The following is a 25,497-nucleotide window of genomic DNA, read 5'->3' as shown; positions in this document are numbered from 1 at the left end:
AACAAGCCCATTGTGTAAGAGAAAGTGTCGGGACCTGGTTCTCACTCTATTGCATTTTTATCCTCCAGATCTACTGAGGCATTGGGCCGTGGGTCGAATAGGGTCCCTGCTCTGGAAAATACACAGCAACGATGGTCTCTTACTACCCCGGGTATTTTTTTACCCTTTATTTCCTCCGCACTGGTGCATAGTGGGAATTCTTGGGTTTTACAGTGTGTGAGAAACTCATTTCTTCCCACCTCCCCTATCTGGGAGAAATCCACGGAGCCTGAGCTAAGCTGCCAGGGGCTGAGTTATGGAGGAAAAAAATGACTAGTACCCAGACGACTGGAAGATTTGCCAAATCACACAGAGGTAAAATGCTCAGCCTTGGGGGCTGGCAAATTCAAGGCTTTCCCCCTTCCCTTGTCCAACAGCATTATTCGATCCATCAGCTAAATGTCACTGGTCTGGCCACTCTTACAAACACAAACTGAAAGAGAGAAAAGTGACAACAGATCTTTAAAATGTTTGGAAGAGGTCTTTCAGAGAACCTGACAGCCACAGGGAAGTGGGGAGCGTCTTGCTTTCATTTCTCAGTCTTCCCTTTCCCCTTGGGGCCCTGCCCTGGCATTTCACATAGTAGGTGCTCAATAAATGTGGATTGTGATAAGCTTCTAAGTCTGCGGTCATTGGTTATAACAGCAATAGGAAGTGAATAGTCACTAATGCAGTCACTATTCACCAGTACATTTTTACTGAGCATCTACTATGTGTCAGACACCATTAGTTCAGTTGCCAAATATTTTCTGAGCACCTGCTGTGTGCCAGGGAGGTTTCTGGGCCCCGGAGATAGAGCAGTAGATAAGAGGGAATTTCTGTCTTCCTGGGGTTGACACTCTAGAGAGAAAGATGGATAAAGGGATAAAGGACAAATAAACCAGTGGCAGTAAGGGGACAGAGAAGAAAAAGAAGGCAGGGTCCAGGCAGAGAGAGGCCTGACATGCTTGGTGGGGGGAATGCTGCTAATGGAGTAGGGAAAGCTTCTTGAAGGAGGTAACATTTGAACAGAGCCTTGAAGATGAGGGAGCCAGCAGCGGGGAGAGAGAGAATAATCTAGACACAGGAATCACCACCAGGAGAAACAGCCCCCACCGGACCAAGAGAGGGTGGTGGGCCCTTGTGACCAGCTGCCCACCCCCCGCCCCAGGTATTGTCCCAGAAACACAACTTAGCTTAATCTTCACAACAACTGACCCATTTTAGAGATGAGGATGTGGGGCTGACAGAGACTGGCAATGTCCGGGGACTTCCGGTGCCAGCCTCCCTCCCTTCCTGCAGGCTGCTCTGGGTGCTGCCGCCGAGGGTGGAAGCTGGGTTCAGAGCAGGTTCTGACCCTCCAACCACTAGTTTCTGGTCTTTGTTTCCAAAACCCCAGCTACCATCGATCCTGAAGTAGGTGGGGCACCCACATCTGGGGAGCTAGGTTCTGGGGTAGATATGACCTCCACCCAGTGTCTTGGGCCAAAAGTTCCCTAGCAAAGGGAAGCCATTTGTTCAAGGCCACCAATCCAGAACAAGGCAGAGCTGAATCTGAACCCAGTACAGCCCAAACGCCAGACATTGACATACGCACTTCACGACTTCTGCTGAATCCACCTGCCCCTAAAGGATTACCAACATGACATTTGTCCTTATATGACTCAGTTTTTTTAACTAAAAATATTTTAAATTATCGTAAATAGATCATTGGGATCCTATATCATAAATAGAAGGTGCCTAAAACCATAAAAATAAACACAAAGAGGGGGCACCTGTCTGGCTTGGTCGGGAAAGCATGCAGCTCTGGATCTCAGGGTTGTGAGTTCAAGCCCCACACTGGGTGAAAACTGATGTTATTAAGTTCTAGTTAGACCCTCTTGTTACCTAAGACTGGGTTCCCAAGGTTGGCTCTCCCTTGGCTAAAAAGGGAGATGCACAGGTATTCTATAGGTGTTTAAGATGCTCTAGCACCGGACTGAAGTTTATCTAGAAGGAAGGAGGTGACACCCGGCATGCAATGTGTTCAAAGTTTCACTGCTGTGCCAGGTACACTGAAGCTGTTTCCCGTGCCAGGTGACCCCATAAGGGGAAGTGCTGGGTCCCACCAAGCCCCCAATCTTCAAAGTGACCCATGTCCCCACTTTGGTGTTTGGCAAGCCTCCTATCCTGGTGTCAGGAGAAGTGACCAAACATCCCCGCATCTCCTCGTCTGGAGCAGGGAGCCCAGGTTCTGCCAGGCTCAGCACTTCCTGCGAACCTTTCAGCCAAGACCCACAGCTGCCCAGAGTTGGGCGCGGTATCCCTCACTTCACTCCTGCGACAGACACACAGTCGATACCTGGATGAGGGCAGTGGCAGTGGGAAGCCAAGGGCCTTGGATCCAACCTGGACGAAAAAGCCCCAAACAGGGAGAATCCCAAATCAGAAATGTTTGACTACAACAAATCTTTTGGATTAATCGAGCACGATGGCAGACACGGGAGATCAGACGCGAGCCATCCGAGGTGGCAGGTCCCGACGGGAGCGCAGGGAGGGGGACACTGTCAGGAAGCGGAGGGCCTTTGTCCTACAGTCATCAACCTGCTCTTTATGCATAAACTGCTTAATAAAATGACTAATTCATTTTGGTTACATTGGATCTAACCCCTTAGAGAATATTGCCAGCGGACTTGTAATATTTTAATACCACACCGGGCTTCACGGAGGCACTTCGTCTATTCCCTCTCCCACCGCTAGCTGATGCTGTGGTGTTTCTTCAGAAAGCGTCTATGGGGTTTTTGGTGGGGGGGGAGCCGGGGAGCTAGGAAAAGCTGTCTCATTCCTCCCACTGTGTCCATCTGAAGGAAAGTGGCATTCAGAGCTTTTTTAGGAAAGCTGGAGCCGCGAAGGCTGTCCGAGAGGCTGTTTAGAAACACATATATGCAGAAGTATGCGTGCGCCCCTCCAAAATATCTTGGAGACAGAAGCCTTCTCCCATCTGGGCCCAGGCTCTGGGCGCCTGCATGGGCGGGAGGCTCGGGCTACTGACGGCGGCAGAGAGACTAACTCTGATCCTTTAATCTTAACTTTTCGAGAGCAGATGGGGTGTGGGGCCCGTCCACACAGCCGTGAGCCATGTGTCCGCCCACCTGCTCTTCCATCCACTGCCAGGACCGGCTGCTCCGGGGGGTCTTCTGGCTGAAGGACGGACAGAGGGCCTGGGGAAGGTCTTCCTTCTTGGCACGGGGTGATGGTGGGAATTCAACACCAGCATAGCTGCAGGGACTGTTTACTGAGCACATACTAGGTGCTAGACACCCAGAGGGCCTTCTAGAATCTGCACCACGGTTACTCCTCTCTGAGGTCCCAGGAGGTAGGTGTGCTTTTCCAGACCAAGAAACAGGCTGAGAGGCAGAACCAGCCACTCAGGGTGGCCCAGCCAGGGAGCACCAGAGCCCGATTCAAAGCCAAGTCCATTATAAAACAAATAAAGTTCCCATATACGGAGTTTCACAGAAAGGCAGGCAGCGACAGTGTGTTTTGCTTCACATTGTGCTCCTGGTGGTGAGTGGAGGGTCCAGCAAACAGGAGGCGCTCAATATTTGTCTCATGAATTGCATGGGGCTGCTACTCTGTACCAGGCACCATACTCAATGTTCTTTCTCTCACCAAATCCACCCAATTGGCCTATAAGTAGGTACGATTATTATCCGTGTTTTATAAATGGGGAAACTGAGGAGCAGAAAAGTGAAGAATAACAAGGGGAGCTCAAGGCAGGACAGGGATTGGCCCTGCTCGGTAGGACGGCCCTCTGGCCTGGGGTCCCTGCTAGTGCTTCTCCTGGTGTCACTCGGCTCCCTGAATTTGGAAGCTTGAGCCGGGAGAACGAGGAGTTCTTAGCTGGGGGGGTTAACTTGTTCCTCTTCTGGGTAACACACTTATATTTCAGCAAAGGGCCCATCCTCTCAATCTAGAACCTCTTAACCTACCAGCAACAAAGACCCTCAGCTGTTTGTCACTCTTTTTGGAGGCCAAATGTCCAGTGGTTTTGTTCAAATCCTTTCAATTTTTAAAATGAACCTGCAAGTAGGTTAGGAGTCTGGGTCAAAATTCAGACTCTACTGTCTCTCTGCTGTGTGACCTTGGGCAAATGCCTTGATCTCTCCGAGCCTCCATTTTTTTCAGCGCACAGTAGGACAGCTTAGCTGCTGTCAAGGGGACTAAGGGGATCATGGACTCATTTCTGTGAAGGGCTGTGCTGCATAGCCTGACGCACAGGCACCCCCCAACCATCCCTGCAAGGGTGGCAGCTGATGCTTTAGGACCACGTTCAAAGCCTGCTTTCTCTGAGGTGCCTCCTCCGGCTGTCCAGCCGCGGGGCCCTTTCTCTGGCAGTCTGACTTTGGGTCATGATGGCCCTGCCAGCCTCCGAGTCTCTGAGGGCAGAAGAAAGCTCAGGCTTGAGCTCCCACAGGGTTTAGCTCTAGTAGGTGCCCCAAGTGAACCGATGAAAAGCCACAGCTGATGTGCCTGGCTTCCCTTCTGCAAGGGAACAGCCGTGCATTGAGCACCTACTGGGTACCAGTATCATGCCAGATGCTTTCGTTTAATCTTCCTCCAGTCCTTGGTTACCAAGAATACTTAAAGTTAGACGGGCCGCCATGGTGGAGGAGCACTTCTGGCAGGGGAGAGGGTGGTGTAATGCCTTCTAAAGTCAGCTGCCATCTTCGGGAAACTCTGACCTTGTTTCCTACGGGATCAAGTGAGCAGAGGCATATTCAGGGAGAAGGGGATGGAAGTGAGAGCAAACAGAAACAAGAGTTTCTCGTTGTACTAAAATCTTTATTACCTGTATTTGTGAAGGTGGCTTATCCACTAGATGGCGGTAGAACTAGTCATTTGGGACAAAAGCAAAGCTAAATTCTTAACCTCCCTTGCTACTTCCATCAAAGATTCATTCTCTAAAAATTAAGGTCACAGAAGTACTAAAAAAGAAAAACCCAAAACTTTCAAGCAAGAAGGGGTTTTTAAAAATATGACATGAAATCCAGGAAATATAAAAGCAAAGGTTTGACAAGAATTTCTACGTTTCTGCAAATATTTTTTGAAAGCAAACTAGGGGAGAAGATAGGAGACATGTTTACCAGGACAAAGATTATTATCTGTAATATATAAAGAGTGCCTACAAATCAATAAGAAAGTGATCTCTGACATTAAAATGGGCTGTAGATACATGAACCAGTGATTCACAAAAGAATATGAGAGGCTCATAATATTTGAAAAGATACTTAGTGTAACAAATGCATGAGTTCAGAATAAATTCTGGGTTTGGGGCCAATGCATGGCTACAATCTATTTTCCTTCCCAAGTTCTCTTCCTTGTCCTCAGAACTACAGCACAGTACCAATAAGCTGCTCATTCCTGAGCACCCTAAATGCCCAACATTGGAGAGGGCAGTCCAGAAAATTACAGCACAGCCACACAAGAGACCATTACACACGATGAACCAAAGTTACTCAGGATTTTTAATCACACAGGGAAATACGTATGCTCATATTGGGTAAAAGGAAGGATGATTCAAAATGGTACAAGCAGAATGAACTACTGTTTTGAGGAAGTACATAGGGAAAAGATCAGAAAGAAAAATAATGTTCCCACTGCTTCTCTAGTAGGGAGTTCTGTCTCCTTCTTTCTACTTTTCCGTATTTTTTGAAGTCAAAAGCATGTATATGTGACTTTTATAATTGGAGAGAAAAAAAAATTAAGCCCCAAACACTGTAAAGTATTTTCCTATTCCAGACTCAGTCACCCTGTTGCCTAAACTGCTCACCCCATGTCCTCGATAACTGACAGAACCTTGTGAGATCAGCAGCAAACACTTGTGATCTATGTAGCTTACACTCTGATGTCAGCTTTGCAGTGGGCTGCTGGTTATCAGACCCTGCCAAATACTTTCACACCCAGCACAGTGAACCTTCGTGTCAAATAGTGAGTAGCTGCTATTATTACCCCTCTGCTAAAGACATAGAACTCAGAGCTCAGAGAGGTTCGGGCCCCTGCCCAAGGTCACACAGCTCAAAACTACCGAACTGAGAGTCCTACCCTGCTGTGTCTGACTCTGCAGCTGGAACACCTAAGCTGACCAGCTTTGCCTCCTGAAAGAAGCAGGGAGAGAAACACCTGTCAGGAGTTGCCGTCTCCTGCACTGGATTTTTAAAAAACCAAAGTAAAGCAGAAAAACCCATTTTGGGGGCACTCACCTCTCTCTTCTTATCTCTTCAGCAGTCCTCTTCTGCCTGCTCTCTTACTTGCTCTCTCCTTGTTTCCTTTCTTTTCATTTCTTTCTTTCTTTCTTCCTCCCCTCTTCCCGCCTTGTACTTTTAACTAAGCACTCAGTTAACAAGTTAGCTTTGTGAAGCTCGGGTTGGTACCTGGTGACTGCGAGCGCGATAAAGAAATCAGCCGCCACCGATACAGAAGTCAGAAAGGTTTAAATCAAACCATCCTCCACAACAATGACATTAATTATGCTTTTAACACGTTTTACTGCTTTTTTTCTCACTTCACGCCACATCTGTGTGAACAATATCCAAAAGATTTACGGTTTTCTTTCGTAATTACAGACATACAGGCTGCACACTTATCAAAATACTTGCTGAGCAATCACGCCATATCGCATTCTCTGCCAAAGATTTGTGTTGGCAGCAGTCATTCAAAACAAAAATGTTGAATCAGGACTTGTGTGGCTTTGGAGGGGGGTGGAAAGTATTTCGACAAATAATTTGCCTGTCAAGAAATATAAAAACAGGAGAGTGTGCATCCTGGCAAATTTTCCAGGAGTGTTATTTTTCTGGAGGGGGTTGGAACAGCGTGTGTGTGGGGGGGACAGTGCGCCGGGAAGCTCCAAGCACCAAAAACACATCTGACATTTGGTTCTTGTGTCTGAGGATAAAATTTAATGAGAACAAAAATATGTCTTCCTAATTCCCCTAAGAAATCATTAAAACATTTTGTTATTCTTAAATGTCTCGAAAATGAATTAGAGCCCCTAAAGGGGCCGTTCGAACAGTATGTCTCCATCAGTTAAGGCTCCTTGTTCTCCAACTCAGTGACAGCTAGGGACGTACGTCTCCCCCGCCTCTCCATTTCTGGGGAGCAGAGTCGCGAAATCAGATGAGTGGAGTCAGCACCAGACTTGGAATGACCCCTTTGGGGGGAGGGGCAGGAGGGCACGAGGACCTTCTGGAAAGCTCTGCACTGGTCTTGGGAACTCTCGCAGTCCCTGGGGCTGGCACTCTGGCCCTGTGATTGTGTTAACCGCCCTATCTAGAGAAAGATGAGGGTTTCACAGTGAACCCTGGAATTAATGACTCTTTTCCAAGCAGGGGCCATAGCCTCTCTCACCCTCAAGCGCTAGGCTTGCTGGAGCTCCCCTAGGTTCGCCATAAGCAATGGTTATTCGAGGGATGATCTGGTCACCTGCCAGCGGCATGCAACCTCCCCGAGGCCTGGGCCCCTGTCTGCATTTGCAGGCTCATGATTAGGTTCTCAGTGTCTAGCAAGTGCCAGGCACACAACAGGCACTTAATAAATGCACTTAAATAAATGTAAATAAACACGTGATAGGCAGAGGGCTCTAGGTCAAAGAGCGCCTTGTCATTCAAATAACCCTTCTCCCCATTTCTGCATGTGAGTCTTGTTTCTCATTCATTCAACAACTATTAGGTGCTTACTGTGTACCAGGTTCTGGGTATACAAAACTGATATGACCAGTCAGTACCAGGCTTAGAGAATTTCACTTCTAGGAAAGCCAGACACATACATGATGACAAGTGTAGCCCAGTCACTAACTTATACAAGAGGAGGGAGGGGCTTGCGAAGTCAATTAATTCATCTGCAGTCACCCAGCGAGTGAGTGGTCTGGGTAGGACTCCAGCCTGAGCCCCGAATCACAAGCCCATCTCAGAGCTGCCCCCTGGTGCTACAGGGGAGGTACATGGGGTCTAGGGGAGGAGCCTTGTGTGGAGACTCCTAGGAGACATTTTTGGGGTCTATTGTGGGTCACTTTCCAATGTCACTTGTTGCTGATCTTGTGGGACCGTAAGGACTGAAAAATGATGGTAAATATGAGGGTTTATTTTCCCAATTATTTTTTCCAGATAGCTCTAATGAGGGTAGAGATATAAGCAGAGCATCTGCTACATGCCCAATGTGGTCCTTAGTGAGGGGGGCAATGGCCAGGGCTGTCTTGGCCTCATGGCCCGGGGGCCATGTCTTCATGGTGGGCATAGAACCCCAAGGGCTATGCTGTCCAACTCCAGCCACTCTCACTGCCCAAACATCCTCCTTGAGACACACACAGCATGCTGCCTTCCAGGGAGTGTAGGACCAGGGCAAAGAGGATGGAGTGTGCACATCCCTTTGTGGGGGGCTGAACGGGCCCCTGAACATATACCCATGTCCTAATGCCTGGAGCCGGTGAAGTGACCTTATTTGGGAAAAGGGTCTTTGGCAGATGTAACTCAGCTAAGGTCTCTGGAGGAGATCACCCTGGATTATGGGGTGGGCCCTAAATTCAATGGCTAGTGTTCTTATAAGAGAAAAGAGCTGGAGAGTTGGGACCCAGACATAGGGAGGAGGGAGCCTCGTAAGGACAAGAGGCAAAGACTGGAATGACAGGGCCACAGGCAAAGGGACACCTGGAACCACAAGAAGCTGGAAGAAGGAAGAAGCTTCCCCTAGAATCTTGAGAGGGAGCACGGCCCTGTGGGCACCTTAATTTCGGATTTCTGGCCTCCAGAACTAGGAGACAATAAACATCTGTGGCTTGAAGCCCCCCAGTTTGTGGTGACTTGTTACAGGAGCCCCAGAAAACAAACACAGCCTCCCCCACGCAGCTGAGTTGTGACACGGAGCAGCCACTCTGGACATAGCAGCGTGTGTGCGGAGACCTGAGCCCCACTCTCCTGGCTGTGAGACCTCAGGCGCCAGACTCAACCTCGGGGTACCCCGCGAAGGGGGCTGGTTGGCCTGTTCCCCTGGAGCTGTAACATGCAGACGGTGGAGCGGCCTCAATGCCAGGCGTGTGCCTTCTAAACCCTGAGGCGCTCCCAGAGCTCGGGAGCTTGTTTCATCCTGTTCCTGGCAGCCTCAAGCCCTCCCTGGCTTGTAGCCCCATCACTTCAGCCTGAGCCAGTCTTCACATGGCCTTCCTCCTGGGTCTCTCTGTGTCCTCTCCTCCTCTTACAAGGACACTAGTCACTGGAGGTAGGATCCACCCTGTATCCACATGGTCTCATCTTGAGGTCCTTAACTAGTTACATCTGCAAAGACCCTGCTTCCAAAGAAGATCATGTTCCAAGTTTCAGGGTAGACATGAGTTTTGGGAGGACACCACTCAAGCCACCCTAGTCGCCCAAGACAGACGGAATGAGGGACTTCCCCACCCACAAACACAAAGATCCCACAAACACAAAGATCCCACAAACGATCTCCCCATAGAGTAGAAAGGACTTCGCCTTCTCCATGACTCGGCTTAGCTAGGATTTCATGTTCTTCCTCATAAACCCCCAGCCCTGGTCACCCGATAGCATTGATCCCTGTGGTTGTGTAGAAGGGCCCCAGAAAGGACCAGGAGGCTGTCCGGATGGCGGGAGTTGGCAGAGGGTACCCTCCCAGCACCACCATTGTAAGCGAATCACTTACACCTCCCTGGGCTCCCGTTTCGGAGCCATGAAATGAGAAGGTGGCAGAGGAGGGGCCATTTTGGAAATGGGAGACTTTTTTACAGACGTGTGTCTGCATATCTTAGGCACACACCTAAGTGTGCTCAAACCGCTCACAGCTCTACAATCCACACCAAGATCAAGAAGCAGCATCTTTGGCCCCCAGAGGTCCCTTGTCGGAACTATTGGCTCTCCAACAGAAACCACTCTCTTGACTTCTAACAGCACAGGTTAATTTTTTTTTTTTTTTTTTTAGTTGAGAAGAAATTCTTAGAACATATAATCTACCATTTTAAAGTGAACAGTTCAGTGGGATCTGGCACATTCATGAAGTCACATAGCCATCACCCCTATCTAGCCCCAGGGCATTTCCATCCTTCCAGAAGGAGACCCCACACCCATTAGCGGTCATCAACCCTCTCCCACCAGTCTGGTATCTGTCTCCTTAGATTTGCCCATTTGGGACATTCCATTTAAGTGGAGTCTTGGATTATGTGACCTTGTGTCTCGCTTCTTCCACTCAGCACCGTGATCGTGAGGGCCGTCCCTGCTGCGTGTGAGCGCGTGTGAGCGCGTCTCTCCTTTTTATGGCTGAATCAACCACATTTTATTTATCCATTCATCCATTCATGGACATTTGGGTTGCTTCCCCATTTTGGGCATTGTGGATAGTGCTGACAGATTCATCTTTGCCTGTCTTTATATTGCATGAAAAGAGAGTCACGTAAGTAATGTGTTCTTTGAGCTGAGTTTGGCTGCGCCATGGTGGGGAAACATTGAGGTCTTTCCTCCAGTGCCCTCAGCTGGCAGACAGCCCTGGGCACCATCTGTCCTTTGTGGCAATGGGATGGGGGTTCTGGCAGGTAAGGCACTCGGCTCCCCAAGAAGGTCCAGGTGGGAGATCTTGACAGGAGTCCCCCAAAGCTTTCTAGCTAACATTGGAATGTGGTGGGGGAGGATGGAGGAACTGTGTGGGGACATGTCACACCAGGCTGGGTGTGCACCTCTCACCGCCCCCAACAACCCTCGCTTGCGGAAGGCTCAGCCTTGCCCAGGAGCCTTCGCTTGTCCCTAGATCCCACTGTGGGGAGGCCCCTGTGTAACAACCAATAATGGCTAACTCTTCAATGTCATTAATTATCCAGTTGTGGAACCCAAATGTATCTTACCTGGTGCTTCAATTAACTGCTTGTAAACACTCAGGAAAGCTGCCTCGGCCTCCTGACTTCTCTTACTAAGGGCCACCACCTTTGGAAACAAGAGAGAGAGTCATGTGTAACCATGGCATCCGAGTCTACAAGGAAATATGATCACTTTCCTACATGTGCAAACATGGGATGGGGGGAGGTGAGGGGAAATGAAAGTCAAAAGTATGGAGTTAGAAGGTCCAGGTTCGGGCACCTGGGTGGCTCAGTGGGTTAAGACTCTGCCTTCGGCTCAAGTCATGATCTCAGGGTTCTGGGCTCGAGCACTGCATCAAGCTCTCTGCTCAGCAGGTAGCCTGGTCCCCCCCCCCCCCAACTCTGCCTGCCTCTTGCCTACTTGTGACCTCTCTCTCTCTCTGTCAAATAAATAAATAAAATATTTAAAAAAAAAAAAAAAAGAAAGTCCAGGTTCAAATCCTGGCCCTGCTGCATTTTAGCTGTGTGACCTCGGGCACGTCATTGGCCCTCTCTGATCTAAGGTTTCCTCATCGGAAAAATGGAACCTACCTTCTGGGTCTCTTCTGTGGATGGAATGAAATTGCATGTAAGTGCTTAGCACAGGGCCTGGCACACAGCAGGTTAATAGCCATTATTATTGTTTTTGTTATGCAAGGGTCCTGCTGGAGATCCAGATATGACACGTTCTGGGGGAAAGTGGCACACATCTGGGGAATATTTCTTGCCACTGAAAATTACAGAGAACTCGTTAAAGCTCTCGTGAGATGTCAAACAGCTCAACAAATGCTTCCTGGCTGATGAAGACACAAACGGCTCTGTAACCCCATTGTGAAGACCTACCTTCCTACGTTTGTTCTCTTGCTCACAGACTTTTTTGTTCCGCCAGTGATGTTCCTTAAGATAAGGTGGGCAAGACATTTCTGGGGCTCAGCACCATCTCATCCCTCCCTGTCCTTGGCTAGGAATTCCAAGCTCTGGCCTCACAGCTGCCTTGGTGCTAGTTCTTGGTAGCCAGTTTCCCTGGCATCATCCTGGGCCTCCCTGGCACACGGCTGGTGTGAGCTCCTGGTACCTACAGGTCACTGTCCCTACATCCTCGAGAACACCCTGGGTGGGGTTATCTCCCTTTGCACTGGAACATCTTCATTCTTTCTCCCTGACAATGATATACCTCTCCCTCTGGTGCCATCTTCTTCAATGATGAATCTACGGGGAGGATCTATGTGTCAATCTCCCTTTTTCAGAGGTGGGCTTCTCTTACCAATCCCAGGGACGCCACTTGGGGGAGTGTCTGTTATCAAATTCCTTCCCTTGACATGAGCTCTGTGAATGCACTGTGTGGTGCACAGAAGGTGCTCAAAACAATTTGGGGGATGAGCACATATAAGAGGGTTGGTTGCCCCAACTCTAGGTCCTTTTTGTGACACCATTTTGGAGAAATGACAAGGGCCAATTCTGAGATGGTCTATTCAGAGAAGGGCCAACTAAGGCACAAGCCTTGGATCTAGGCCACCTGGGTTCAAATCCCAGGTCCATCACTTACTATCTTTGTGTCTTTGAGCGGACAGGTCATGGCAATCCCTGTGCCTCTACTTCCCCCTCTGTAAAATGCAAATAATAACACCACACCCTCCCCCTTGCTGGAGGGTCAGATGATTTAACACATACAAAGCCCTTTGTAAATCTTACGGGATACATTAAGCCCCGTATAGGTCACCTCTTGGTATGACCAACCCCTTCCTTCTTGCCTGTTATGGGGACAGGTTCTGTCCAGTGCTGGGTGATAAACCCCAGCTGTGCTTATCTAGCATCCTCCAAAGACCACCTAAGAAAGGCTCCGCCTCCACACCTCGCAGTGCATACTGGGAAGAAGAATGTGAAAACCATAGTGGTTCTTGTAAGGCTTCTAATACGGCAGCCGCAAATCACAGGTGGCTCTTGAGCACTTGAAACGCAGCAAGCACAAATTGAGATGGGCTGGGAGTGCAAAGTGCACACAAGGTTTCAAAGACTTAGCAAGAGAAAAAGAATGGTCAACAGCTCATCATGTATACTGGTTACATATTGAATTGGTAACCTCTTGGATATGCTGGGTCAAATAAAGTCCTTTATTAAAATTCATTTCACCTGTTTCCTTTTACTTGTTTTTCAATGTAGATACTACAACCTGTAAAAATACATCCATGGATCACATTATATTTCTATTGGACAGCATAGCCTGAAGGTTTTATGAAGTCCACAGAGAATTCGTTGTTTAAGAGAGGTGGAGGGAAATGTATGGTGGACGTTGAGCAAATGATTTTAAAAAGGTCAGTTACTAAAACTCCCTAAGCTCTCTTGTTATTCTGTGAACAGTGTCTGGTCTTTTAAATTCCAGAGGGAATGATAGTCTCTCATTCACTCAACAAACATTTCCTGAGCACCTACTATGTGCCCTGTGCTGGGAGCTCATCAATGAATGATGCAGACTGGAGCCCCGCCCTCATGGGACTCAGTCCAGCAGGGAGACTGAGATCAAAGCAGATTCTCCAGGTTACTCATTAATTACAAATGCTAAATGCTTCAAAGGGAACGTACAAGGGGGCCTTGAGAGTATGTTAAGTGGGGAGAATCTGGCCCAGTTTGGTGGAGGGAACATTACGCATTGTCTCCTGGAGAAGAGAAAGACAATGGCAAACATAAAGAATGTTCCAGGGGCACCCGGGTAGCTTAATGGGTTAAAGCCTCTGTTTTCGGCTCAGGTCATGATCCCAGGGTCATGGGGTCGAGCCCCACATTGGGCTCTCTGCTCAGCAGGGAGCCTGCTTCCCTTCCTCTCTCTCTGCCTGATTGTGATCTTTGTCAAATAAATAAAATCTTTAGAAATAAATAAATAAATAAATAAAGTTCCAGGATCTAGGAAAGGGAAAAATCAACTGCAGGTCTATTTTTGATCTTGCTGAGATAGACAAGGCACAGTTCCTGTTCTGGGGACTAGCTACGTCCAAGAGGAACCACAACATGAGAGAAGGTGATGCAAACACTAGGAAGCAATTAATTCTGAGTTTTAGGGGGGCAGCCTTGATGGGTCAATAGTAATTATTATAGTTGTAATATTCAGCATTTACCATGTCCCAGATGCTCTTACTCTCCATGATCATCTCTTTCCATGGACACACCAATCAGTAAAGGTAGCTGCTGTCATTATCCTACTACATAGATGAGAAAACCTCGATGACACTGAATAACTTGCCAAAGGTCACCCAGTAAGTAGACGGCACAGTGGGATTCATACGAGGTCTGGGGGTTCAAATTCCTGCTCTGATCCAGATGCTGGGCCCTTTCTCCTGGAGAGAAAAACCATCCCACTCAGTGGGGATAGTTGCTTGGACCCCATATGTTGCCTCGTGACATCATCTATGGCTGTACCAGGTCATAGGCTGCTGTGTTGCTGATCTGAAGCCCAGAAAAGCCATGAGAAATGAAAGCAATTCATCTTCTGAGCCCTAGATGGGAAATTATCAGAGATGAGCCAGCAAAGTCTGAATGTTTCATTTTATAGCATCTATGCTGAGCATGTGTGGGGCTTGGGAAAAGGCATAAGAACGTTCCATTGACTTGGGGCCCCTGGGTGGTTCAGTTGCTTAAGCGGCCGACTCTTGGGTTTCAGCTCAGGTCATGATCTCAGTGCCGTGGGCCTGAGCCCCGCGTCCAGCTCTGCGCACAGTCTTTGGATTCCCTCTCCTTCCAGCTCATGCACGAGCCCTCTCTCTCTCTCTCTCTCAAATAAATAAATAAAATCTTTAAAAAAAAAAAAAAGAAAAGAAAAAGAATGTTCCATTGACTGCTAAAGAAGAACTGTGAGCAGGGTTGGGGCAAATGCCAGAAGATTCCTTCAATGCTTCCCTGTCCCTGCCTATAGTGCCTTCTGCTTTCTTCTCACGGTGCTTATCAGTTCGTAAGGGCATGTTGTTTACCAGTGTGACAGTCTCCTTCTGATATTGGTCTGCCCACTGGAGCTACACTGTCCAATATAGCAGCCGCTGGCACATGTGGCCACTGAGCACTTGAAATGGGACAATTCCAAATTCAGATGGGCTATGGGTGTAAAATACGGGATTTTTAAGTCTCAGGATGAAAAAAGGGTTGTAAAATACCTCAGTACTTTTTTAAAAAAGATTTTATTTATCTGAGAGAGAGAGAGAATGAGCAGGGGTGGGGGGAGGCAGGACAGAGGGAGAAGCAGTCTCTCTGCTGAGCAGGGAGCCCGACAGGGTGCTCAATTCCAGGACCCTGAGACCATGACCTAAGCCTAGGGCAGATGCTTAACAGACCGAGCCACCCAGGCAACCCATCTCAGTAACTTTTTATATTGATTTTATGTGAAATGATAACACTGTGGAATTACTGGGTTCAGTAAAATATATTATTAAAATTAAATTCACCTATTTCTTTTTACTTTGTAATGTAGCTATTAGAAAAATTTAAATTACATATACGGCTTGTGTTATATTTCTACTGGATAGTGTTGGTCTAAACCAAGGGTTGGGGTTGGCGAACTATGGTCCTTAGGCCAAATGTGGACCTTCATCTGTTTGTGTAAATAAAGTTTTCTTGAAATACAGTTGCAGCCATTCTTTTATTTATTGTCTATGGCTGCTTTCGTGTTACAATGGTCTAGTTGCATAGCTGTGACAAAGACACCGGCTGTAAAATAAAAAATATGCGGGGGCACCTGGTTGGCTCAGTCAATAGAGCATGTGACTCTTGGTCTCGGAGTCGTTGAGTTTGAGCCCCATGTTGGGGGTAGTGATTACTTAAAATAAGATAAAATAGGAGTGGCTGCGTGGCTCAGTCGGTGAAGCGTCTGACTCTTGGTTTTGGCTTGGTCGTGATCTCAGGGTCATGAGATGGGGCTCTATGTTGGGGGGGTCCATGCTCAGCGGGGAGCCTGCTTGGGGGTTCTCTCCCTCTGCCCCTTCCCCCTGCTCACACATGTGTGCTCTCTCTCTCTCGTTGTCTAAAATACATACATACATACATACATACATACATAAGTCTTATAAAATAAAATTAAAAAAATATTTACTATCTGGCCCTTTATAGAAAATGTTTGCCAATCCCTGCTTTCGAGACTCATCTAATGACTGGACAATATTTTCAAAAGCAGAGATCAAAAAACATCTTGGAACGGCTCTCAGTTTTAATCAGTTCAAGTTTAGGGTTTCCCACAGTAAAGATGACTTGCAGATAGGGAGCCATGTGGATGCCCTGCCTTGTTCAGTCTTGGTTTAGAACAATAACCCTGTTTCTAGAAGGCCAGGTCAAAATTTCTAATGGCATTAGAGCCTGATCTGGTGCTGGGCCTAATGTCATTAAGCATTTCTTGGCCTTAGTTTGTTCAGCCATCAAGTGGGAAAGATACTCTCCATCTGCCTAGGAAGCAACTGGGGAGGAATGGGTGAGCATGTGGCAAAGAGTGGCCACAGAAGTTGGCAAAAAGCTTTCTAATAAGGCACTTAATTAATTTTTCTTCTGACCACACAGGATGTCTTTTCCAAAGTCTGCAACTTTAGGGCGTTTCAACCACGTGCCCAGACAGGTGAGCTTGGCACAAATAAAAGGCCATGTGTGTCTTTGCCTCATGGCTGGGCCCGACCACACAGAAGGGCGGGAGAAAGTGTCCAGGATGACAGATTTGGCTTGTGACAGGCAGATCTTTGAAGGCCATCTGGGGAAGGAGGAGGAGGAGGAGGTGGCGGCCAGCTACAGACACCAAGAAGGTCACCATCAGAAATAGCTCAGCGTCTGATGGAGCACGTGGCATTTCCACTACCCGCTATAATACGAGGGGTGAAAACGTGTTTGGTCCCCCAAGTATGAAAATAACAGGTGCAAAGCCAGTTAAGTCAGGGGAGAGGCAAAAGTCTGTTCTGGCTACTTAGCTCTCATCTGTCAAGTGGTTAAAAGTAGCAAATTTGGGGGCCTCCTGAAGCTGAGCTTCCACGAGCTGTCCGAGCTAGTGGTGACAACAGCCGCTGGCTATTGAGAACTTCTCTGGCCAAGCTCTTTACAAAGAATGGTCAGAACTTCTGGGAACTGAACCTTATTCTGCACTCAGTGCTTTATTTTTGGATTCTCCGCCAGTTCTCAGATGCGAGCCTGGTTAAGGCCCCCTGTTCTACAGAGGAAGAAACGGACAGAACTAGTCGGTGGCAGAGGTGGCCCAGTCTTCTCATTCCAGGGCTCAGACTTCAATCAGAAACCAGTGCTTCCTAAAGCATGTTGCACGGTCCCCTGGGCATGGACAGGAGGACTTGTGATCAAGTCCACACACACTTTCTGCGTGGATATGTACAGAATATACCAACAAAATGGACGCTTTGACAAGAGCTGCTGGAAAAAGTCTCCTTTGATTCAGTGTAGCCCAATGTTTTCACAAATGCATTTAAGCCACAGAACTTTTTGTTTCGGAGAGTGAACCTGGAAACTAGGGTTCTGTGGAACATACTTTGAGAAAAGCTTTCCTTTACCACTGGGTCCCGGGCTCTGGGGAGGGTGGGTGTGGTGGTTCTGGGAGACAGGACTGGGTGTGTCTGATGTGGCAGAATTCTGGAAGAAACTGAAGACTTATGGACAATGGAGAGGAGGCGGGGTGATCCGATGATCTCAGGATCAGGACCTTTGAGGAGGATGAAGAGGAACTGAGATCTGGGGAGAAAAGGAATCAGCTCAGGAAAGCAAGGGGTGTGGGGCGTGCCCTTAAATGCTGAGGCCTGGTTCTCCCTCTGGAGGCTGGGGGTGCAGATCTGAGGCGATACACAGGGAGTATGGGGGCATGGAGAACTCTGGTGCTCGTGGGCACTGGGAGGAGCACAGAGAAGGGGGTGTGGAGGGCTGCGGTGTTTGTGGTCACTGTGGGGAGCATGGAGAGGGGGGTGATGGAGAGTCAGGGAGGCACCAACGTGGGAGGCAGCATGGAACAAGAGGGTACGAATGAAGAGGGAGCATCGAGTGGGGGCACAGACCCCAAGGGGAGAAGTATGGGGGTACATGGAGAATGAGGGGGGCAGAGGCATGAAAGACAGGAAGAAACCCAGAAGCTGTGAATGGGGGAAGCAAGTTGTTCACCGTGGGGTCTGCTCAGCGGCTGGGGAGGTTTGGTGCCCAGGTCCGGGGGGGTCCTGGAGAACAAATTCGAAAGATGATCAGGAGATAAATTCCTGATTCAGGACAAGGTGGAGGCAAAAGATGGGGAGGGCTGTGGGGTATAATTAGCCAAGAGAGAGGAGCAGATTCAGGGGGACATACCCAAGAATGGTATGTAATCAGCTAAAGATCTTTCTGGCCATTACGTTGATAGCTGTAAATATTCCAGAGGTGGGGTGGACCAGGGGTGAGAGGATGAAGGAAATTTCAAGGAGGCTCCGTCTTAGAAAGCTCGAAGTTCTCAGAGTGAGCTACCTTATGAGATACTGAGCTCCCCATGAGGTGAGGCATCGAAGTAGACAACTACCCATCTGGGAGGCTGTAAAGGTACTCAGGGAGACCTGCATATGGAGGTCTGACTCGACTATCCAGAAGACTCACATGTGATTCTAAGATGAGTCTTAGAGAAGTCTGATAGATCGATCTCTTTTCTTTATAGTAATATTCTGGTTTTCCACCACCTAGAACAGGATAACATTTATCTTGGGCTGGTATAAGAACTGGTATCATTAATAATAGCAGTGACTACCGAGCACTAACTGTCAGGCACTGTGTTATGTGCTGGGCATGTATTATCTCACTTAATCCTCATAACTGAGGAGGTGGTGTTACTGCCCATTTAATGGATGAGGATATTGAGGCACAGAATGGAGAAGGCCATAGCCTGTGGGAGTTGGGACCCAGATTCAGCTTAGCTGGACTCCAAACCCCATGCTTCCAATCCCTGCTTGGCACTGACTCTAGTGGGAGTTTTGTGGAAGCAGCTAGAATGTCTGAAAGAGTGGGAGGAGCTAGATGGTCAGGGGACTGGGAGGCCAGGAGGAGCCAAGCACCCAGGTCTTCAGCAGAACTTGACTCCCCCTGCCTTATACAGTGTGTTTGCTTGGAGCTCCATTCCTGGGTTGAGTGCTAATGCTCTCTCTGCTATAAGTCACTGATGTGGCTGAGCAAGTGAAAATGACAATTTAATGTTAGGCTTAAATAAGAAATAAGAGTTTGACTCTTATTTTTGTTGGCTATTGTTGATCTGGGCTCTCTTGGCTCCTACCCGCACGAGGCAGAAGCCTGAGACCCTCTCTGGCCTTCTGAGATCATGGGGGGCATTTCCTGGAGGATCATGGGGGTCCGAGAAAGACCTCATTCTAAGGGCTCAGAAGTCAGCATCAGACACTTCCATATCCCGACAGGATGGAGCAGAATTAAGGCATCTGGCCACCTATCACTATTTTGAATCCTCAGGTGTAAACTGCTAATTCAAGTTCCATGCTTGAGCTCTGAGACGCCCCCCTCCTCTAGGGCTGCAGGTCCAGCTTCTAAATACTCCCCTCAATGTCTCAACCTGCAACAGTGATGGACATGGGCAGGAGCTCAGTAACTACAACAATAACAGGTGGTATTTACTGAGCACCTACTATGTGTGTGCCTGAGGGGAACCATCTTGCCCCCTCCCCAGGTCCCTCAAACACATACTCAGCGCTGTACATGCATTAACTCACTTGATTCTTGCAAAACTCCCAGGAGGTGGTGGTGTTCCAAAATGAACTGTGTTCCCCTGAATCTGTATGTTGAAGACCAACCTCCAGTGTGACTATATTTAGTGATAGGGCCTTTAAAGAGGTATTTAAAATTAAATAATGTCAAAATGGCAGGTCCCTGATCCTATAGGTCTAATGTTCTTCTTTTTTTTTAAGATTTTATTTATTTATAAATAAAGATTTTATTTATTTATTTGACAGAGAGAGAGACAGTGAGAGAGGGAACACAAGGAGGGGGAGTGGGGGTGTAAGAAGCAGACTTCTTGCTGAGCAGGGAGCCCAATGCATGGTTCAATCCCAGGACCCTGGGATCATGACCTGACGCAAAGATTTTACCTTTTCAAAATGTAATCTCTACTCCCAATGTGGGGCTCAAATTCACGACCTGGGGACCAACAGTCACATGCTCTATCAACTGAGCCAGGCAGGAGCCTCAAAACTAATGTCCTTATAAGAAGAGGAAGAGCCCCCAGGGATGTAGGAGCAAAGAGGTACATAGTGAGAAGGCAGCTGTCTATAAGCCAAGGAGAGAGCTCTTACCAGAAACCAACCGTGCCAGCACCATGATCTTGGACTTTCTGCCTTCAGAACTGTGAGAGAATAAAATCCTATTGTTTCAGACACCCAGTCTGTGATATTCTGTTAGCCCGATCTAAGGCAGGTGGGCTCTATGGTTATTCCCATTTTAAAGATGAGAAAACTGAGGTACAAAAAGTTTAAAGAGCGACCAAGGATGCAGCAGCTCTTCAGGGAGGCATAGGGTTTGGGCAATCTGCCGTCTTGGGGACTAAAATATTACTTTGATAGGAGGCAGAAAGAAGCCAGCAGGCTGGGGCCCTTTTTACTGAGAGGACGGACAAATGGTTGTTAATGGGACCATATGACACATGCCAAAAGGGAAAACAGCTGTCTGACAGCAGAGGTTTGATATTTTAGAAACCAGGCCTCTTGCAGCAGGTTATACTTTTAGCCCTAGCTGGTTTCCCCTGAATACACTGGTGGGGTGAGTCATGCAGGCACCCCTTCCCTGAGGAGTCATTCCTAGACTCGCCCAGCTCCAGAAGCCATCTTCTCAAGCCGGGATTTGTCAGCTCTTAGGTCTGAGCTCCCCCATGGGAAAGTGGGTTTGTCCATTCATTGCTGTGTTCTCCTTCAGGCAACTCTGTGCACAGCAGGTACTCAATAAACAACTGCTGAATAATGAGCCTCAGTGTTTCTATGTCGTCCTTGGAGGTGATTCTAAGGCTGGAGAGAAACTGGTAGAAGTGGGGGTCCCTCCTTATTGAGCACCTCTTAAAGATGGAGGCTGTTCTAGGCATTGGGCATTAAGCACCACCAGGACTAAATGGAACCCGTACCCTTGTGAACCTGACACTCTATAAAGGCAGAGATGGGCAATAAAATAAATCATTATAGAATGTGTGAACATGATCAAGTGCAGGAGAGGAAAATAAAGCAGAGAAAAGGACACAGGTTTGGGGCAGGGTGTGCACTGCCTAGCAGGGTCAGGGAAGGCCCTGGGACTAAGTTGTGCAGTGATCTGGGGGAAGAGTATTCCAGGAAGTGAGAACAGCAGGTGCAAAGGCCCTGGGGCAGAAGTGAGTTTGGCTTGAGTAACAGCAAAGGGGCCGCTGTAGTGGTAGAAGGTAAGTGGAGGGGGAGAGAAGGAGAAGGGAGGGGTGTAACCTTGCAGGCTACAGTGAAGACTTGGGACTTTTTCCTCTAAGGAGGATGAGAAGTCATGTCAGGGTTTGAGTCCAGGTTTGAGTCCTGTTAAAACATTCGTTTTAACAGGGTGCCTTTGGCTATTGCGTGGAAAATGGACTGAGTCTGGCTCTGATAGAAGACCAGAGAGGTGGCTACTGTAACAGTCTGGGCAAGCAAAAACACCAGCTCAGAGCAGGGTGCTGGCAGCAGAAGTGGGAGAAATGCTCCGGTCTGGATGGATGTGAATTCAAGCCACAGGATTTGTTCCTCAGGTACACAGAGATAATTGGGGGTGGTGGTGGTGACAGGGGAATCGGAGGGGCTCCGCAGTTGGGGGCACGAACAACTGGATGATCTTAAATGGCCACTGCTATGATTTTTCTCCCCCCTTCGCAGCCCAGCACGGGGCAGGTCAGGAGTGGGCACTAACCCAACACTGACTGAATGAACAAATGAATGAATGAGATAAGAGGTTCTCTGAGCTAATCTTACAAATTACAAACTTAAAAACAAAAACAAAAACAAAAAAAAAACCCACCCTCATCAGGAAGGATAATGAATCATGCCCCCAGAGCAGACCAAACTAGGCTGTGGTCTTGGAGGTTCTGCAGGAGGTCTCTTGCGGGCTCTCTGATGGATTAATGGAGGAGCCCAAGGTGGGAGCGGTCAGAGGCCCAGGATGGGCCCCAGAGAACCCCAGTGCTTGTCTCAGGGAAGCCAACAGCTGGGTAGAAAACGGGAGAAGCTAGACCTCGGAGTGAGTAGATGTGGGTTCTGGTTTTGGCTGGGGCCTCGAGACCCTGCTCATCTTTGAGAAAGGCACACCCCCTTTCTGAGCCTCAGTTTCCCCATCTGTAAAGTGAAGGTGCTGGCCTTAAGTTCCCTTCCGACTTTGTTGTGCGATGGTTCTAACTCACCTAGGCAGACAGAAAGACAGACACTCTCCTCCCCACACACTGATCCCCACCCCATCGGTATTTTAATCAAAGGCAGTGCAAGGCTTAGGAGCCCACCCAGGTTCTGACTGAGGGGTGGGTCTGCTAGGAGAGGATGAGGCAGGGGAGAAAAACACTGTGCAATTTTATTCTAATATTTGTAATTATTCCCAGGCTAAAAATAAGGCACAGAGAAAAGTGTTTTCAAATGTCGGCATTAATGAACACTTTTTATCCAACATAATACAGGCCCCCAAATGCATTTGATGTCAGGCTCCCTGAGATCTTGTGAGCAGCGCCCCACGCCGGGCTGGCTTTCATGGCTTGGAAGCGGTGCAAAAATGAAATGTCCCACAAGTGCAGGTTGGCAGGCTTGCTATTAGCAAGAGTATAATCATCAATTACGTCCAATCACAAACTACTGATTTTATAATTATCAAATGAAGTTCTAACTTCTCACCTCTGCTCAGTGGCAACTAATATAATCTCTCAGTTCAAAAAGGAAGCTTTTTTCTTTTTCCTTTTCCTCTCGTGCTCTCTCTTCTGGGGAAAAGAATTTCCAGGCCTCCGCGTAAGACTGCATTTAAATTGCTTGTCACTCAAAACAAAGGCGAACCACTCATTTGTAATTCACCAGCCACCTGAACAGACGGCCTGTTTTCCGTTAAGCATCCATGCACTGAAGCACAAAGATCATTTTTCTATTGTTAAAATTGTATAAGCCAGGGCTTTTTTTAGCAGCGAATACACAATTTCACTTCTCTTCCGAGGGCTCCTGGCATAAAAGGGACAGGAGGCTTTCTTTAGTGCCTTACAAATAAATTTTGCTTTGGGGTATTAAAAAAATAAACTATATGCTCATATAATAAGCCACAAAGCCATATATATATATATATTCAGGACAGGAGTTGTGTTTCTTGTCCTGCCCGCCGGGGTGTGGCCAGTGGATGAAGCTGGATGATTGAGATTCATTCTCATGGGTGCTGGAAGCATCTGTGTCCAATTTCCTCTTTTTGGGAGCTGCCGATACCGCAAACGTGGCTCCGTGCTGATTGGCATTTGGCCGGCAGGCTATGAAAGCAGAAACAACCCAGGGGTGGGTGCCCCCAGCTCAGCCTTGCTGTTCTAGCCAAAGGCAGGCTCCAGCTGTGTGTCTGACTTCCTGGCTACCTCACCCCAGAGGGACGAGCTATGGATGGCTGTCACGCAGCCCCTGCATGCAACTGACTTCTTGTGGCTCAGCCGTTGAGGGCCAGACTTGCTTCGCTAACAGCTCAGTTTTTCTGCCTAACTGATTATAATCATAATACTTCCAATTTTAATCTAGAGCTTTTTATAATGTACAAAGACCTTTCACAGAAATTAGTGCGTCTGAGGCTCCACACACTCCCAGGGGTGTCCCAGGAAAGGGAGTGTGGTTGTTCAAGAGGCCCAAGAGGCCCAGAGTGGCTCCAAGTCACACAGGAAGGGCTAAACTAGGGTGTGAAAGGGGTCTTTGGACTCAGAGCCAGCTGTGGGGCAGGGAATTGGGGGCTGGAATTTGTGTGACTCCCAACCTTAAGTGGGAATGTAGCTTCCATTTTGGGTAAATTAGAACAGACTCGGGTTCACCTCTAAAATGTCCCCTCATGTGCCTGAATGTGCGACACTTCCTGAGTGGGAGAGTAAAAAATGGGGTTCCTGCCAGCCCACCAGAAGTTATTCATAAGCTACAGCCGGTCTTTCTCTGCAGTAGCCGTGGGGACGAACAAAGATTCTTGATTTAAAATAACAGTGGGACTATTCTGTATGATGGTGGACAGACGTTAAGCCATTCCTCAAAACCCACAAAATGTGCAACACAAAGAGTGACCCCTAATGTAAAGGACAGACTTTAGCTGATAACAATGTATCAATGTTGGTTTAGCAATTGTAACAAATGTATCTCATTAAGGGAGGATGTTAGGGGAAACAGGGTGGGGGTGAAGGGAAGAGGGAGTGTATGAAAGCTCTCTTCTGTCTGTTCAAATTCTACCAGCTCTAAAAAAAGTCTATTAACTTAAAAAAAAGTAGTAGTGAACATGTATAAAGCAGTTACTCTGTGCCAGGCACTGCTGAGTGTTTCCCACATTAAGTCATTTAATCCAATAGCTCTATGAGATTAGTTATCATTATCTTTCTCATTTTATCCGTGGGGAAAACAAGCATCAGAGAGGTAAAGTAATTTGCTCGAAGTCACACAGCAAGTGGCAAGGCTATTTCACACCCTGGGCTCCGGAGTCTACGCCTTAGCTGTGAGAGTAATGGGGTTATCACTGAGTCCTCACCCAAAGTCTGTCCCCTTCTCCATGGGATATGGTTGTGTAAGCATCCCACCATGCTCATGGGGGTCACAAAATACATTAGACTAGGGGTCATGAAAGGTGGGGTCCAGGGCCAGATGCACCCCAAGGGCATATTTTCTTGGACCCTCCAGTGTTTTAAAAATATTTGAGGCATCAAAATTCATCAAGTTACACACTTAAGATTTGCGCATTTTACCGTATGTAAATTACACCTCCATAAAATACTGTGAGCATGAAAATATGTGCATATATATTGAGCCAGCATTTAAAAACCAGAAGAGATCCAAATTGCTGGCTTCTCTTGGAAAATCAGAGGATCTGGCTACCCTAGGCCTACGTTTCCACTGACAACCATCGCCTGGAGCCAACTAGCTGTCTCCTGTTGAGACAAGCTGGGGGGTCTCAATCCCCCCAAGCCTCCCGGCCTCCTGCAGTACAGGTGTGGGCCTATCTGGACCCCCAAAGGCATCGGCATTTTCTCTCTGTCCTAGACAGACACTCCTTTCCCCGCTTGCTTTGTCTTCACCACATTCTTCTTGAGTTCTGTCCCCTTCCTACCTCCTTGCCCTCTTCAAATTGTGATTCTGCAGTCTGCTGAAAACCAGGAGTGAGGGGCAGGGTGTCCCATACTGGTCCTACTTCTCGCGCCCATGCAGGCCCATGTGGCAGGCAAACTGCCTTTCCCAAATGCACCAAGATCTTTGTGTGAGCCCTCCATGGAATAAGTACAGAATGGTCAGGTCCTCCCACTCAAGTCCACCCGGGCTCACAGAAAAGAGGCCATTTAGAGCATCTGGATGATTCTGCTTTCCTGATGGTGAGGGACTCATAGGCCAAGTTGAGAAAGAACTAGCAGGGCTTGGCAATCTGTATGTTCTGGTGGGAGTGGTGAAGCCAAGTTGGGCCTGGAGAGGAAGGGG

The 25,497-nt window shown here is 48.0% G+C and overlaps 1 protein-coding gene across 2 annotated transcripts in view; it reads right to left on the bottom strand.

The window, feature by feature from the left end:
* The window catches only part of CUX2 (cut like homeobox 2), a 258,743-nt gene that overhangs the window by 46,319 nt on the left and 186,927 nt on the right, over positions 1 to 25,497 (bottom strand). For both annotated transcript variants that reach the window (XM_045073569.1, XM_045073570.1), the window contains exon 4: positions 10,895 to 10,973. In XM_045073569.1, coding sequence (XP_044929504.1) covers positions 10,895 to 10,973 — 79 coding nt within the window. The remainder of the gene's footprint in view (positions 1 to 10,894; positions 10,974 to 25,497) is intronic.

The sequence above is a fragment of the Mustela putorius genome, unplaced genomic scaffold (assembly GCF_011764305.1).
Source record: "Mustela putorius furo isolate JIRA1106 unplaced genomic scaffold, ASM1176430v1.1 tig00537248_pilon_pilon_pilon, whole genome shotgun sequence".
In the NCBI taxonomy this organism is placed as follows: Eukaryota; Metazoa; Chordata; class Mammalia; order Carnivora; family Mustelidae; genus Mustela; species Mustela putorius.
This window is presented reverse-complemented; position numbering and strand designations above follow the sequence as displayed.